The sequence below is a fragment of the Carassius auratus genome, unplaced genomic scaffold, assembly GCF_003368295.1.
Source record: "Carassius auratus strain Wakin unplaced genomic scaffold, ASM336829v1 scaf_tig00003102, whole genome shotgun sequence".
NCBI lineage: Eukaryota > Metazoa > Chordata > Actinopteri > Cypriniformes > Cyprinidae > Carassius > Carassius auratus.
This window is the reverse complement of record NW_020523502.1, coordinates 21238-34844: the sequence shown is the minus strand read 5'-3', so window position 1 is coordinate 34844 and position 13607 is coordinate 21238. Positions and strand designations below refer to the sequence as shown.

The 13607-nt window shown below is 36.9% G+C and overlaps 1 protein-coding gene and 1 long non-coding RNA gene across 5 annotated transcripts; one reads left to right on the top strand and one right to left on the bottom strand.

Moving 5' to 3' along the window:
• The first annotated feature begins 1174 nt into the window (after nucleotides 1-1174).
• Nucleotides 1175-13431, top strand: LOC113070127 (uncharacterized). Of its 2 annotated transcripts, none has more exons than XM_026243325.1 (3): nucleotides 1175-1271; nucleotides 8159-8227; nucleotides 11126-13431. In XM_026243325.1, the coding sequence occupies exons 2-3, from the start codon at nucleotides 8208-8210 to the stop codon at nucleotides 12741-12743; spliced, it is 1638 nt and encodes a 545-aa protein (XP_026099110.1). In that variant the 5' UTR covers nucleotides 1175-1271; nucleotides 8159-8207; the 3' UTR covers nucleotides 12744-13431. The 2 variants fall into 2 exon arrangements, with proteins under 2 accessions (XP_026099110.1, XP_026099111.1); XM_026243326.1 differs by having other exon boundaries at nucleotides 1175-1276.
• Nucleotides 2351-4340, bottom strand: LOC113070128 (uncharacterized). 3 transcript variants are annotated; one of them, XR_003279861.1, is made up of 4 exons: nucleotides 4136-4340; nucleotides 3275-3474; nucleotides 3087-3185; nucleotides 2351-2807 (listed from the first exon to the last, which is right to left on the bottom strand). It is a non-coding gene; the product is annotated as an uncharacterized LOC113070128 (long non-coding RNA). The 3 variants fall into 3 exon arrangements; XR_003279859.1 differs by having other exon boundaries at nucleotides 3087-3474; XR_003279860.1 differs by having other exon boundaries at nucleotides 3087-3474; nucleotides 4183-4340.
• Nucleotides 13432-13607: the final 176 nt, after the last annotated feature.

Here is a 13607-nt window from a genome sequence, read left to right as displayed (position 1 = left end):
ATGTTTTGACCCTTTTCTCTGGATTACCCCTCTTGCTTAGCCTTCTGGATATTGTCTGTTCATTGTAGACCCATGCTTACCCTAGGAATATTCTTTGTCTTGCCCTCTACCTGTTTGCCTGTTACTACCATGTCTCTGTGTAATAAAAGCTTGCATGTTTCACATCTCATTGGCTCCAATGTTACACGTATGCGTCCATGTGAATACAATCTAGAGCAGCAAGGTGACGGCACACCACCATGGGTCACCACAGTCTTGCAATGTTCAAGAAAGTGAAACGAAATTTATAGGTCAAGATCTTGTTCTGGTTTCAGATGATCACATAAAGAACAAGATCTGCAGTAAACATCTTCCTTGCCTAATAATTGAGATCAGTATATTTTGTGTATATTATTAAGTTCTGTAAGGGGACACACACAAGATGGACACATCACCTAATTATAAAACCCTTAAGACATTAGATCTCTTATAAGTGTAATGTGTTAATCAACAATGAACTGACTTTAACAGAAAAAATTACTGTTTACTATTGTCATACTATTGTTTACTATTGTCAAGTGCAAAACAATAAAATGCAATTTAAAATGCAAAAACTAACTTTAATTATATTTTATTTTGGACAAAGACACTTTTTAAACATCTATTGTAAATAAGGATGTTCTTGGTCATCTGATTGGCAGATATAGAACTATATATATATATATATATATATATATATATATATATATATATATATATATATCTATAAATCTGAAACAATCCCAGTGAGAAGAGGGACTAAAATGCTGCTCATATGTGAAAACTCACATAGCTCTAATTAAACTTTATAAAGCTTGTGTTGGTAACCAGGTTGAAAAACAACAAATTATGAGGTATTACATAGCCTGAGACGTTATAGCCTGGCACAATACAAATTTTTGTCATTTGAAGGTGTCTTCATTCCATGAATGTAAAAAGATGTTGTTGCCCGTTCGATTTCTATAATGCAATCGTTTTAAAAACGATTGGGATGTTTTGTGCACGTTAATTGTAATTTAATTCATATCTCCTAACTGTTATAGCACACAGCACACACTGCATACTGAGCTGCCTGCATCCGGGCGTCACCACAAGAGATGCAAATGAAGTGAAAAGCGCAAGAAAAGCGCGCTCCCAGTGATCTGAATCACAGAGTTTAACTCTGTTTCAGCGCGTGCAGGTCGAGCCTAAACCTGTTTATCCGAGATTCTAAGGTTTCATCGCATTGCAACACTTCAGTCAGGACTGCAAAGGTTGGGTAATGATGTGAATTGTGCTATTTTTCATTATCAAGCTGCAGTTGGATACGTGAAATTTTTTTAATTTTGGTTTGACTCATAGAAATTGGTGTATAGGTTTTTCACATGCAACAGAGAAAACCGCACTGTGTTCGGCTTAACACTAACCATCGAAAACAGAATGAGTTTATTGTTTTTAAATGTTAATGACGCAGACCGCGTTTAGACATATAAATTAATTTAAAAAATCTAATTATTTCTCACTTTTGACATTACATCAAATGTGACATGTTGCTAAAGAGCAATTTCATGAGAGGGGGTTCAGCGAAAAATCGGCAGCTGTCAGCAGGAAGTGGCTGTCACTGGCAGCAGGAAGTGGCTGCCAATAAAACCGGATGGCAGCTGTCGCTAATACCCGGAAATTGGAGGAGGCTGCCAGCCGCAACAAGACAAATAAATAATTATATACACTTACGATTATGTTTAATACTTTTTAAAATAAGTATAAATGTCAGTATTGTATATTATTTGATTTAAAATATTGATCAAATATAAACAAAGAAATAAGATCATTTTGCTAAATGTTAATTTCCAGCTGAACGTTTATGCATGCATGTATCATTGTTTGTGTGAAATAAAACAATTTATATTTATTTATATACGAGAGTGGCACTTACTGGGTGTATGTTGTATATTTATTATAGGCTATATACACAAATGACTGAAAAGAGAGAAGTCTCAGAGACCTTTATTTAAAATCATAATTTGCGGTTATATTTGTAGTATTTCAAGAAACAACTATATATATATATATATATGTGTGTATGTAGCATAAAGTAGCTGTTAAATTTGTAACTGGGTTAGTAAGTTGTCAAAGTCAGTGCTTTACAATGTAAACAGTACAAAATATATCCAGTAAGCAAGCAGACTAAAATATCAATCAGAATCGCTAACAACAATCCAGAGGTATTTTCAAGACTCTTAGATCAGAACTGTTGAGGTATACGGAGTTACTTCTCCAGCATCTTGCACCAATCACTGTAAAACCCAGGATGGATGTGCATCTCACCTCATTTTCCTCTTGCAACATGGTCAAGTCAAGCATCGTTTATTTATATAGTGCTTTTAATAATACAGATCAAAGCAAAGCAACTTTACAGTATTAAATAGAAAAATAGTGTGTCAGTCAATAATGCAGAAGGACATTAGTAAACTCAGTTTGTAGTCAGTTTAAAAGACAGTTTATCATTCAATTCAGTGAGGTCATCCTTCAGCTCAGTTCAGTTTAAATAGTATCTGTGGAATCGTTTGCAATCATGTCAATGATATCACTGTAAATGAAGTGACCACAACGAAGCAAGCCAGAGGCGACAAGGAACCAAAACTCCACCGGTGACAAAATGGAGAAAAAAAACAAGGTCTTTACAGGGGATCTGTATCTGGGCTCTAGTTGTCCTGGTCTCCGCTGTCTTTCAGGGATGTAGAGGTCCTTTCTAGGTGCGATCCACCATCTGGTCTGGATACGTACTCTATCCGGGTGACTGCAGTGACCTTCGAATAAGAAAGGAACAGATTAATATAATTGAAGATGTTAATATCTATACGATGTTTGATAGGGAGCCAGTACAGGGTTTACAGAACTGGGCTAATCCAGTCATACTTCCTGAACTCTAGCTGCTGCATTTTATTATTCATAAGAAAATGGTGACTTTAATACCTAAATTGCTTTATTAACAGTAGACATGCATGCACAGCCATATTAATGATTATTCCCATTGCATCTTGTCATGTACAGAGCAGTGATTACATTTTCATGCATAATTTGCAAACCTGGTAAGCAGTTTTTGTAAACCTCGTCGCATTGTCTGCAGGGTGTACATTTTGAAGAATTCCTGACATGGCTCAGAATTGTTCTCCATTTTGTTCCACCTGTATATTGAGATGAAGAGCATGAAAACAGCATTATTACAAAGATAAACATTCAGACATGGCAACTGAGAAATGTAATGTTATGGCACCTTTTTAAACCTCTAATCAAATATGTAAAAGAAGATACTCAGTCAAGCCAGCTGGATTGTGCCCTCTTTCGAAAGGAGTCTGTATACAGTACAACAGACTTCTGAATTTGGAACAAACCAAAGACAGACTTAATAATGTAGCATCACCCCTCCTCCAGGATCACGTAAAGAAGAATTTCCAACAGGACAGCATCTGGCAACTATTGGGTATTACAAAAAAAAAAAAAGGTGTCAGTGCCATGGTTTTGTCTCAGGATGCACATCAGTAATGTTTTTTGGGTTTTTTTCTAAATGCATGTTTACAAAAGCTACTTCAATGTTCTAAATTTAACTACAGCCTAATCCTGGCTTAATCCAAGCCCTGTCTATGAAACTAGACCTAAAAGTTATAAGGAATTATGAACTGGTCCATTATATTTTGTATAAATAATAAAAAATAAAAATTGTTTTGCATTCACATGCTTACAACTTCAACTGGTACACAGAACAGTTCTGCACATGCATAGTATTAGAGAAAACACACCTCAATAGTGCAAAAAAAAAAAAACTCTTAAGTTAATGTATTTCACACAATCTCCTGAAAGACTTAACATGCAAAAATATATGGTTAGTGTTGCACATTTATCTTCTATCATTCCAGTCAAACAACATTCTTTTATATTATTCAATAGACTGTTAACACGCTAACAAACGTTAATATTTAATGGTACCTCAAACGTAATTTGAAGTTAATGGTAGGCCCCTAACGAGGTACACAAACAACGTTGCTACCACTAATTAGATTTCATTGAACAATTAAACCAAAGTAGGCACCAAGTCTACCAAGTCGTTCACCAAGATAACAATTAAAATCAAACTTACAACGCAAAAAAACATTAATTACTCCGATGACCAATTTCTGAACTTACCATTTGATCAATCACAACCATTACTGAAGCGTTTGGGTGCAGTTATATCTGATTGGTTGCGCCCACGTTGGACGATACTGATTGGCTCCCACCGAATGGCAGGTCCCGCCTACCATCCGGCTGTCAGTTACTGCCTTCCGGCTGTCAATGGCAGCCACTTCCTGCTGCCAGCTGCCGATTTTTTATCTGAACCCCTGCTGAATTTCATGACACAAACTTCTGTTTTTGTAATTTACATTCAATTTTTTGTAATATAGTAGTGTAAAATTGCATGTAATATTATAAAATAAAATATAATAAATAAAATAAATATATAAACTCAAAGATTATTTGATAAACTTACATACTGTGCTACATAAAGGATATATATTTGGAACATTTTACAGTTGAAGTCGTGTGTAGATCAAATAATCTTTCAGATTAATATAATTACAATATTGCATGCAGTTTTACACTAGGCCTATATAAAAAATATGTGATGTCAAAATGAGAGAGGATTAGATTTTTGAAATTTAATTAGATGTCTAAATAAATAAAGAAACATTTACCAATATGAAACGAACGTCACAAAACTCATTTAAACACAGTGCAGAACTGACGAAGTTTGCGTGTGTGCACTCCAATGCTTTTTTCAATACAAGATTTTATATGATCATAAATGTACGCAAGCTGGCTGATTCACAATAAATAAAATACCTTATTTATAACGAAATTTTAACACAATAAATGTTACCTGTTTTAATTTGGTCTGTCTTATTGGGGGATCAGACCTCTACTTTACTATGATATAAGAAAATAAAACACAAACTATTTTATTTGATATGAAACTTATGTTGCTATTAAAAAGTTTAAATAAAATGTTGATACTTCATTCAGCAACATTTGTCTGATATAATCCCACATTCTTGCTTTTCCGACTACATCAGTTGATTTGTAGTTTTGCTTAAAATTAAAAGTTCATTTAAATTGAAGTTGAAGTATGAGATTTCCGTGATGTGGTGAAAGGAAAGCTCCATGTCAGTTTTTTTCCACAATGTTGTGAGATTTCAAACCTGTCCTGGAGAACCCACTGCACATTTTGTGAGGGGCGGGGTCGGCAGAGCTCATTAACATTTAAAGCAACATGTGCTGAAAACAGAGCTGGTTTTGACAGGGTAAAAAGGATGTTTTTTACACTACCATTGAGAAATCTTAGCCCCAGACAAAGTAAGTATCATGCGTTTGTTTTCAAACTACTTTCTTGGCACCCTGTAAGGCTAATTGCTAAAGCTATCATTATTGTCTCTGCCTGTTTTCACTGATGCTGCCTTCATGTGCTATCATGAATGATCACGAATAGTAATGTGGTAGTTAAAAATTGCATTTGAAAGCAATGTGAAATCTGCTTGAATTTGTTGAGCTCATGATCAGAAGTGGGACTTATAAAGTTTGTAATAGCATGCGATGGCACCATGAGACCAGCTATGTTTGCTATTTTTATCACGCTGTGCTCCCCATCCATGTAATTCATAAACTTGAATTTATTATGCACAGTACAATCAGATGAGATGATTTTCTGTAAAGATAACAGTCTTGTACTTATAGTGGAATGTTTATTTGCACAGGGACTGGTATTGCCAGAGCATGCTCTTGAAGCTCCACCCTCTTCTGAAAAGGGGGCGGGGAGCACTAGCTCATTTGTATTTAAATGATCAAACACAAAAAACGGTGTCTTTTGGCACATGCCCTAAAAGTGGTTTTAAAGGGGTCATATGACATGGCTAAAAATACAATTATGTTACGTATTTGGTGTTATGCAATGTGTTTATGCGGTTTAAGGTTAAAAAACACATGATTTTCCATATAATGTACAATATTATTTCTTTCTGAAATTTTTTTACAAAGCTCATCATTCTAAAAAAGCGAGGTGTGCTCTGATTGGCCAGCTGTCCAACTTTACAGAAACATCCTCCGTAAAATGAGCTGCACACATCTTAATATTTGGCTTGAACAGTGTTGAAATATAACTTAACCACTGATTGCTAGTCATGTCCTCTTTTGGAAAACCAAACAAAGTAGTTTCACTTTTACAATGAAACACACAGTGTCTTTAAAAATGGTGCAGAGAGAATAAAAGTTATGCCTTCTTTCTTTGGGTGAACATTTGTGCGATGTTATGCAAATCTTCCCACACAGTGACGTAGAGATGTGGGGGCGTGTTTAAACGAGATGTTTTAGTAGGGTGTGGATGAGTCTTAACTTTTATAAAGAATATCTCTTTGGATTTGAGACTTTAGTCTTTGCAACTTTACAGATCTTCTTTATGCATCAAGAGCTTTCAACACTCCAAAGAGAATAATTCAGTTGCATTATATCACCCCTTTAACAAGCTTTAAAAAATATGTTTGTAATTTTGAGATAAAACTTCACATATACACTCAAGACTTGTTTTACTTATAAAAAGGAGCATAATAGGTTCCCTTTAAAGTGTTTTACATCCCCAGAGAAATTCATATTTTAAAAATCATGATAACTAAATTCATTATTAAAAGGAATAAAATCAGTTTATTCATGCAAGGCAAAGGCTGTTTCCATTATACCAAATTATCTATGCTGACAAACATCTCTGTGTGTTGCGGTGCACAAAATATATTGATTTACAGCACAGTAAAAACTTTGTTTATTAATTAACACATATACAAACCTTTATTTTAGGTCGTAGGAGACATTATGAAGTGCTACTTGCTAAAAGGACCTTGTGAATAATCCCAAACCTATATTTCAGTCAAGAAATGCACCAATTAATTGGCATTTAGAACAATTAGGACGTCAACATGGACGTCTCTCCAGAACCCTCACAGTCCCTTGGGCGAACGATAAATGCTGGATCTTCGTCAACAAACCTCCCGCCAGAGACGTGTTTTTTTTCCCTAGAAGAAGCTTACAATGAACTTACCAAAGGCACATGTCAGCTCTTTTAATTCTGCGCAGGTCATGCACCACTTCCTGTCTAAGCAGCCCTGCACATACTGAAAAGAGCAACACAGTGAATGTCAGCTTCCCACCCTCATGTAGCGATCTGCCACTCAATCGACTCAGATCACTTGCCCCCCAGATACAGGCTTGGAAAACCATACCAGGCATGTCAGGTTGGGCTCTGCAGATCACAGAATGAGGTTATTTGCTCCAGTTTGCTTAGACTCCCATAGGTATTATTCAAATTTTGGTACAGGACAACAATTCTAACATTCTCCTAGCTGAAGTGCAAAGTCTGCTTGCAAAGGGAACTGTGGAGATGATCCTCTAGTAAAACAGAGAGCCAGGCTTTTACAGCCGCTACTTCCTCATTCCCAAGAAAGATGGTGGGCTCAAGCCCATCCTCAATCTCAAGCATCTGAAACTTTCGCTGATGAAAACCCATTCATGATGCTGACTCTAAAACAGTGCAAATATTCCGCAGGGATTGGTGGATTTGAAAGACACTAACTTTAACATCCCGATAGCTCCTCATCAAAGACCATTATTGAGAATCATATTCAAGGGGTTGGCTTATTGAATCGAATCTTTTATTGTCATTGTTTGAACACAGTACCAGCAACAAAATTATTTGTTGTCTGTCTCTGGTCCCATGCACTTTTATTGAGGCAAAATCCACATTATGACTTTACGCGACAATTGTCTTGTGTTAAACCTCAGTATGGAATTAGATAGCAAGCATTTTGAGTGTCTTGTTCATCATATTTATTAGCAACAGGGAACGTCGGTGTGAATAACGCGTTTTTCTGGTTTTATCTCAGTTTATCTCAGGTTTTTGTGCACTGTAACTTTGACAACTTTTATTTGCATGAGAGAGTAAAGTGGCATGTATCGGCTAACTTTATCATTGCACGAATATGAATTAACAGGCTATTACACTGCCATTGGGACAGATGAAAGCCTATAAAAATAAAAGCGGTCACATTCTCAGGAAACTAATGAATTGTTTTGCTCTAAGCAGACTGGAGAGGGATGGTGAAAGTCTTCTGTGAAGTGCAGAGATTAGGTGAATGACCACAATGGATTCCAGGTGAGTTTAAATTCAAATGCTTTTACAGGAGGATAAACGATTTACTTTCTTTACTTTAATTTATTTTATTATATTTTACGATTGCATTTAGTAGAGTTGGGGTACTCAAGACTCGACTCCAGACTCAAGTACGGAACTTGATCTTGTGTCGGACTCTGCATTTTTAGGTCCAGTCGAGTCCAGGGACAATTGACGGAACTGACACTGACCTGATGTATTGACTTGAAAATGACATGCAGTTCTTTGAGGTATAGGCAGGCAGGGAAAATACAGTATGGACACACACTCACAGGAAATATACTTTGTGTGTCAGAATGTTCAGACCCCCAGATATTACTTTACAGGTTTCCATTCAGACTTAATCAATTCCATTATTAAATACAAAGTCAAGAAAATTAATGTGTACATTATTCTTCTCTTACATAAATATTGATATTCGAGCTGCCATTAAATGCCAGTTATTAATTTATCTTAAACAGAAATTCAGCAAACACAAATACACATTGTTAGGCTTTAATTTGTGCACGTAACATAAGTCGATCTATGAAATGTGTGGAGGCTGCTTCGTCCGACGGAGCTTCTTTCACAGGCTTTTGGCTGCTTTATTTTTCACTAACCACCAGATAATGCTGTTTTTGAGACTTGAAGCTTTGAATCCTTTCCTGAAAGAGTCAGATGAAAGTCTTAATGCTTCACGAGGCTTTATTTGCCCATCAGCTGGTTATTTGAATCAGGTGTGTTAAACGAGAGACATGCAAAATATACAGAGCAGGGGGTTACGAGGACCAGGATTAAGAACCACAGTTTTCCTTTTGTTACATTTAAATTGATGTTGCCTTTTCCAGTTGTAAATGTTAAAACAAGCTTAAACAAAACAAGGAAAACCCAGGAGACAAACACAGCACAAAACTCAAACACAAGGAATCTAGTCAAATCAAGTCACCTTTATTTACATAACACTTTAAACAAAACAGATTGTGTCAAAGCGACTGAACAACATTAATTTGGAAAACAGCGTGTCAATAATGCAAAATTATAGTTAAAGGCAGTTCATCATTGAATTCAGTGATGTCATCTCTGTTCAGTTTAAATAGTGTCTGTGCATTTATTTGCAATCAAGTCAATGATATCGCTGTAAATGAAGTGACCCCAACTAAGCAAGCCAGAGGCGACAGCGGCAAGGAACCGAAACTCCATCGGTGACAGAATGAAGAAAGAAACCTTGGGAGAAACCAGGCTCAGTTGGGGGCCAGTTCTCCTCTGACCAGACGAAACCAGTAGTTCAATTCCAGGCTGCAGCAAAGTCAGATTGTGCAGAAGAATCATCTGTTTCCTGTGGTCTTGTCCTGGTGCTCCTCTGAGACAAGGTCTTTACAGGGGATCTGTATCTGGGGCTCTAGTTGTCCTGGTCTCCGCTGTCTTTCAGGGCAATAGAGGTCCTTTCTAGGTGCTGATCCACCATCTGGTCTGGATACGTACTGGATCCGGGTGACTGCAGTGACCCTCTGATCTGGACACAGACTGGATCTGGTGGCCACGGTGACCTCGGAACAAGAGAGAAACAGACAAATATTAGCGTAGATGCCATTCTTCTAATGATGCAGCAAGTACATCGGGTGTTATGGGAAGTGTTTCCGGTTCTGGTTTACCTAATTAATGCAGCCTAAAAATCCTTTAACGGACTAGGATATTAAAAGCGTATTAGTATGTTATGTGTATGCCAGGTTAAAGAGATTGGTCTTTAATCTAGATTTAAACTGCAAGAGTGTGTCTGCCTCCCGAACAATGTTAGGTAGGTGATTCCAGAGTTTAGGCACCAAATAGGAAAAGGATCTGCCGCCCGCAGTTGATTTTGATGTTCTAGGTATTATCAAATTGCCTGAGTTTTGAGAATGCAGTGGACGTGGAGGACTATAGTGCAATAAGAACTTGTTCAAATACTGAGGTGCTAAACCATTCAGGGCTTTATAAGTAATAAGCAAGATTTTAAAATGTTTGATAGGGAGCCAGTGCAGTGTTGGCAGGACCGGGCTAATATGGTCATACTTCCTGGTTCTAGTAAGAACTCTAGCTTCTGCGTTTTGGATTAACTGGAGTTTGTTTATTGAGCATCCAGAACAACCACTCAATAAAGCATTACAATAATCTAACCTTGAGGTCATAAACGCATGGATCAACATTTCTACATTTGTCACTGAGAGCATAGGCCGTAATTTAGATATATTTTTAAGATGGAAAAATGCAGTTTTACAAATGCTAGAAAAGTGGCTTTCTTAGGAAAGATTGCTATCAAATAGCACACCTAGGTTCCTAACTGATGACGAAGAATTGACAGAGCAGCCATCAAGTCTTAGACAGTGTTCTAGGTTATTACATGCAGAGTTTTTAGGTCCTATAACACTTCTGTTTTTTTTCAGAATTTAGCAGTAAGAAATTACTCATTCCGTTAGTTTTTCAAATTGATATGCTTTGCCGGGGCGTGAAGAAATACAGAGCTGAGTATGATCAGCATAACAGTGAAAGCTAATACTGTGTTTCCTGATGATATCTCCCAAGGGTAACATGTAAAGCATGAAGAGTAGCGGCCCTAGTACTGAGCCTTGAGGTACTCCATACTGCACTTGTGATCAGTATGATACCTCTTCATTCACTGCTACGAATTGATGACGGTCATATAAGTACGATTTAAAGGACACTAATGCACTTCCATTAATGCTAACAAGGTTTCTAGTCTTTCTAGTGATCATATAATTTACCACAAGTTCTTTCATAGAAAGACACCTGTTATTCAATGTAACAATTTTTAAGGAAGGTAAACACAAAATATCTGCATTTTGTGTTTTTTTTTATTCATTTTACACAAATTTCTGACATTTGCCTTGCATCTTTAATTTACAGACAGCCACGTCTTCCACCACGCAGACCAACTCTGATTCAAAGAGGTTCTCCAAAAAGATTTTGTCTAAGTACAGAGAGAAACGTGCTTGATGAATATGGGAAAGTCAGAAAATGGACTTATGGTGTAAAAGACACTAGTAAACAAAACAAAATTGTTCTGCTGGTAGGAGAAACTGGCGCTGGCAAGACAACTCTCATCAACACCATGGTCAACTACATACTGGATGTGAAGTTTGATGATGAAATATGGTTTGAAATCACAGAAGAAGAAGCCAGAGACCAATCAGAATCACAAACCTCTGAAATCATGTATGAGGTCTTTTCTGTAAAGAATCATGTATCTCTCACCGTCATTGATACTCCAGGCTATGGAGACACTAGAGGACTAGAAAAGGATATGGAAGTTGCTGAGAATTTGGCCGTTCTGTTTCAGAGCAATGATGGAGTTCGTGAAATTGATGCCGTGTGTTTTGTGATTCAGGCATCTAAGAATCGTCTTTCAGACAGACAGCATTACATTATCAGTTCAGTTCTGTCTTTGTTTGGAAAAGACATTGTGAACAACATTATGTTTTTAATAACACATGCCGATGGTATGGAACCCAAAAATGTAATTGGTGCCATTAATAAAGCTAGAATCCCCTGCAGACGAGACAAAAGTGGCCAACCTGTTTATTTCTTATTCAACAATCGACAAGCTGATGCCCGTCACACCGAGAGACGTTACAGTCGTGCTCAAAGAGGAGCTTGGGAAGACAGCATGGACGATATGAAGCATTTCCTTCAGTCTCTGGACAAAAAGAACAGAAGAAGTTTAGAGTTGACTTCAAATGTCTTGATTGAGCGAATTCGATTTGAAGCATACATCTGCAACTTACAGTTGCAAATTCAAGAGATGGAGATGAAAAAGGCTGAAAAAGTTCAGATTCAAGAGGCAATAATGCAAAACAAGGAAAAGATTGAAGAATGTAAAAACTTTACCTTTAAATTAAAAAAGACGGTGAAATTGAAGGTGCCCACTGAAAGTGCATCATGGAAGAACAGGAAGGCGACGACCTGCACCTTCTGTGAGGAGAACTGCCATGAGTTTGGCTGCTGGTGGGCTTCTGATCCCAGCAAATGTGAAGTCATGAAAAACGGCTTCTGCACTGTGTGCACAGGGAAGTGTCATCACAGCCAACATGTAAAAAAAACCCATAAATACATCATCAAAAACTCCAGCATAAAGGTAGAATTTGACAACTTCTTGAAGAATTTTGAAAAAGCTGAAAAGAATTCCAAGTCGTTTTCAGGTATAAAGGAAAGACTTGACAAAGATCTGCTTGAGATTGAGGACCAGATTTCTATTCTTCTGTTCAATGCTTACAGGACCATCAAGCATCTGTCTCAGATTGCATTAAAACCAGACTCTGCTTTCACTCTTAAACATCTCAACTTCTTCATCCCCAGAGTGAAGGAGGCTGGGAAAGAAAACTGGGTCCGAGAGCTGGAGGAAATGAGGACGAATGCTGTAGCTGAAGAATCCAATAAAGATGCTCTGAGTTATCTTCAACAAGGACTGGAAAATCTTTCAGTCTGCAATGACAAAGTGCAGACAGGACAGCTGATAAATCAATAACAATGAAGAAAAGTCCTCACAATGAGAAAGAATGCAGGTTACTCTCTGTAGATCTGAAGATAACGTTCATTTAACTGCTGTCAAATTCATTTTCATCCCTGTTTTTAGTGTTTATGGCTTTTGACATTTTAATCTCCTGTTCTTTCATGTACTGTGATTACACTGTAGACTGTGATGAGCGGGGACCGGTGGAGTGAAAGTGATGAGCGACACCTGCGCCACTCACTGGGTTTTTTCTGTATTTGATTTTTGTTTTGTTTTAATTGCAATCAGTTGAAATCTTTTTATGTTTTATTTCTTTTTTTATTGCTATTTCCCTAAGGGTGATTGTCTTTCTCTGTCTCTGTATGGTGCTTGTCTTAAACTCTAGTTAAATAAAACTGTTCTATCACAAACGTTTTACGTTCTTTTGAGTTCACTTACAATACATTTTCGTTCCACCAAGAAATTGTGTTGTCCAGTAAAATTTGTGTTCCTTCACAAAACGTTTTGTTTATCCAATTTATTTTGTGTTCAAGGCAAGTCAAGTAACCTTTATTTATATAGAGCTTTAAACAAATTACATTGCGTCAAACTTAACTTTCTAGGACTAGCTGTAGTTTGTTTACTAAACGTGCAGAAGAACCACCCAATAAAGCATTACAATAATCTAACCTTGAGGTCATAAATGCATGGATTAATATGTGTGCATTTGACATTGAGAGCATAGGCCGTAATTTAGATATATTTTTGAGATGGAAAATGCAGTTTTATAAACGCTAGAAACGTGGCTTTCTAAGGAATTATTGCGATCGAATAGCATACCTAGGTTCCTAACTGATGACGAAGAAATGACAGATGACTTAGATAGCATTCTAGGTTATT

Excerpts from the sequence above, each read along its gene's own strand:
- LOC113070127 (XM_026243325.1), top strand. The coding sequence starts at position 8,208 with ATGACCACAATGGATTCCAG. Across the intron at positions 8,228-11,125 it reads ATGACCACAATGGATTCCAG|ACAGCCACGTCTTCCACCAC; the intron begins GTGAGTTTAAAT and ends TTTAATTTACAG.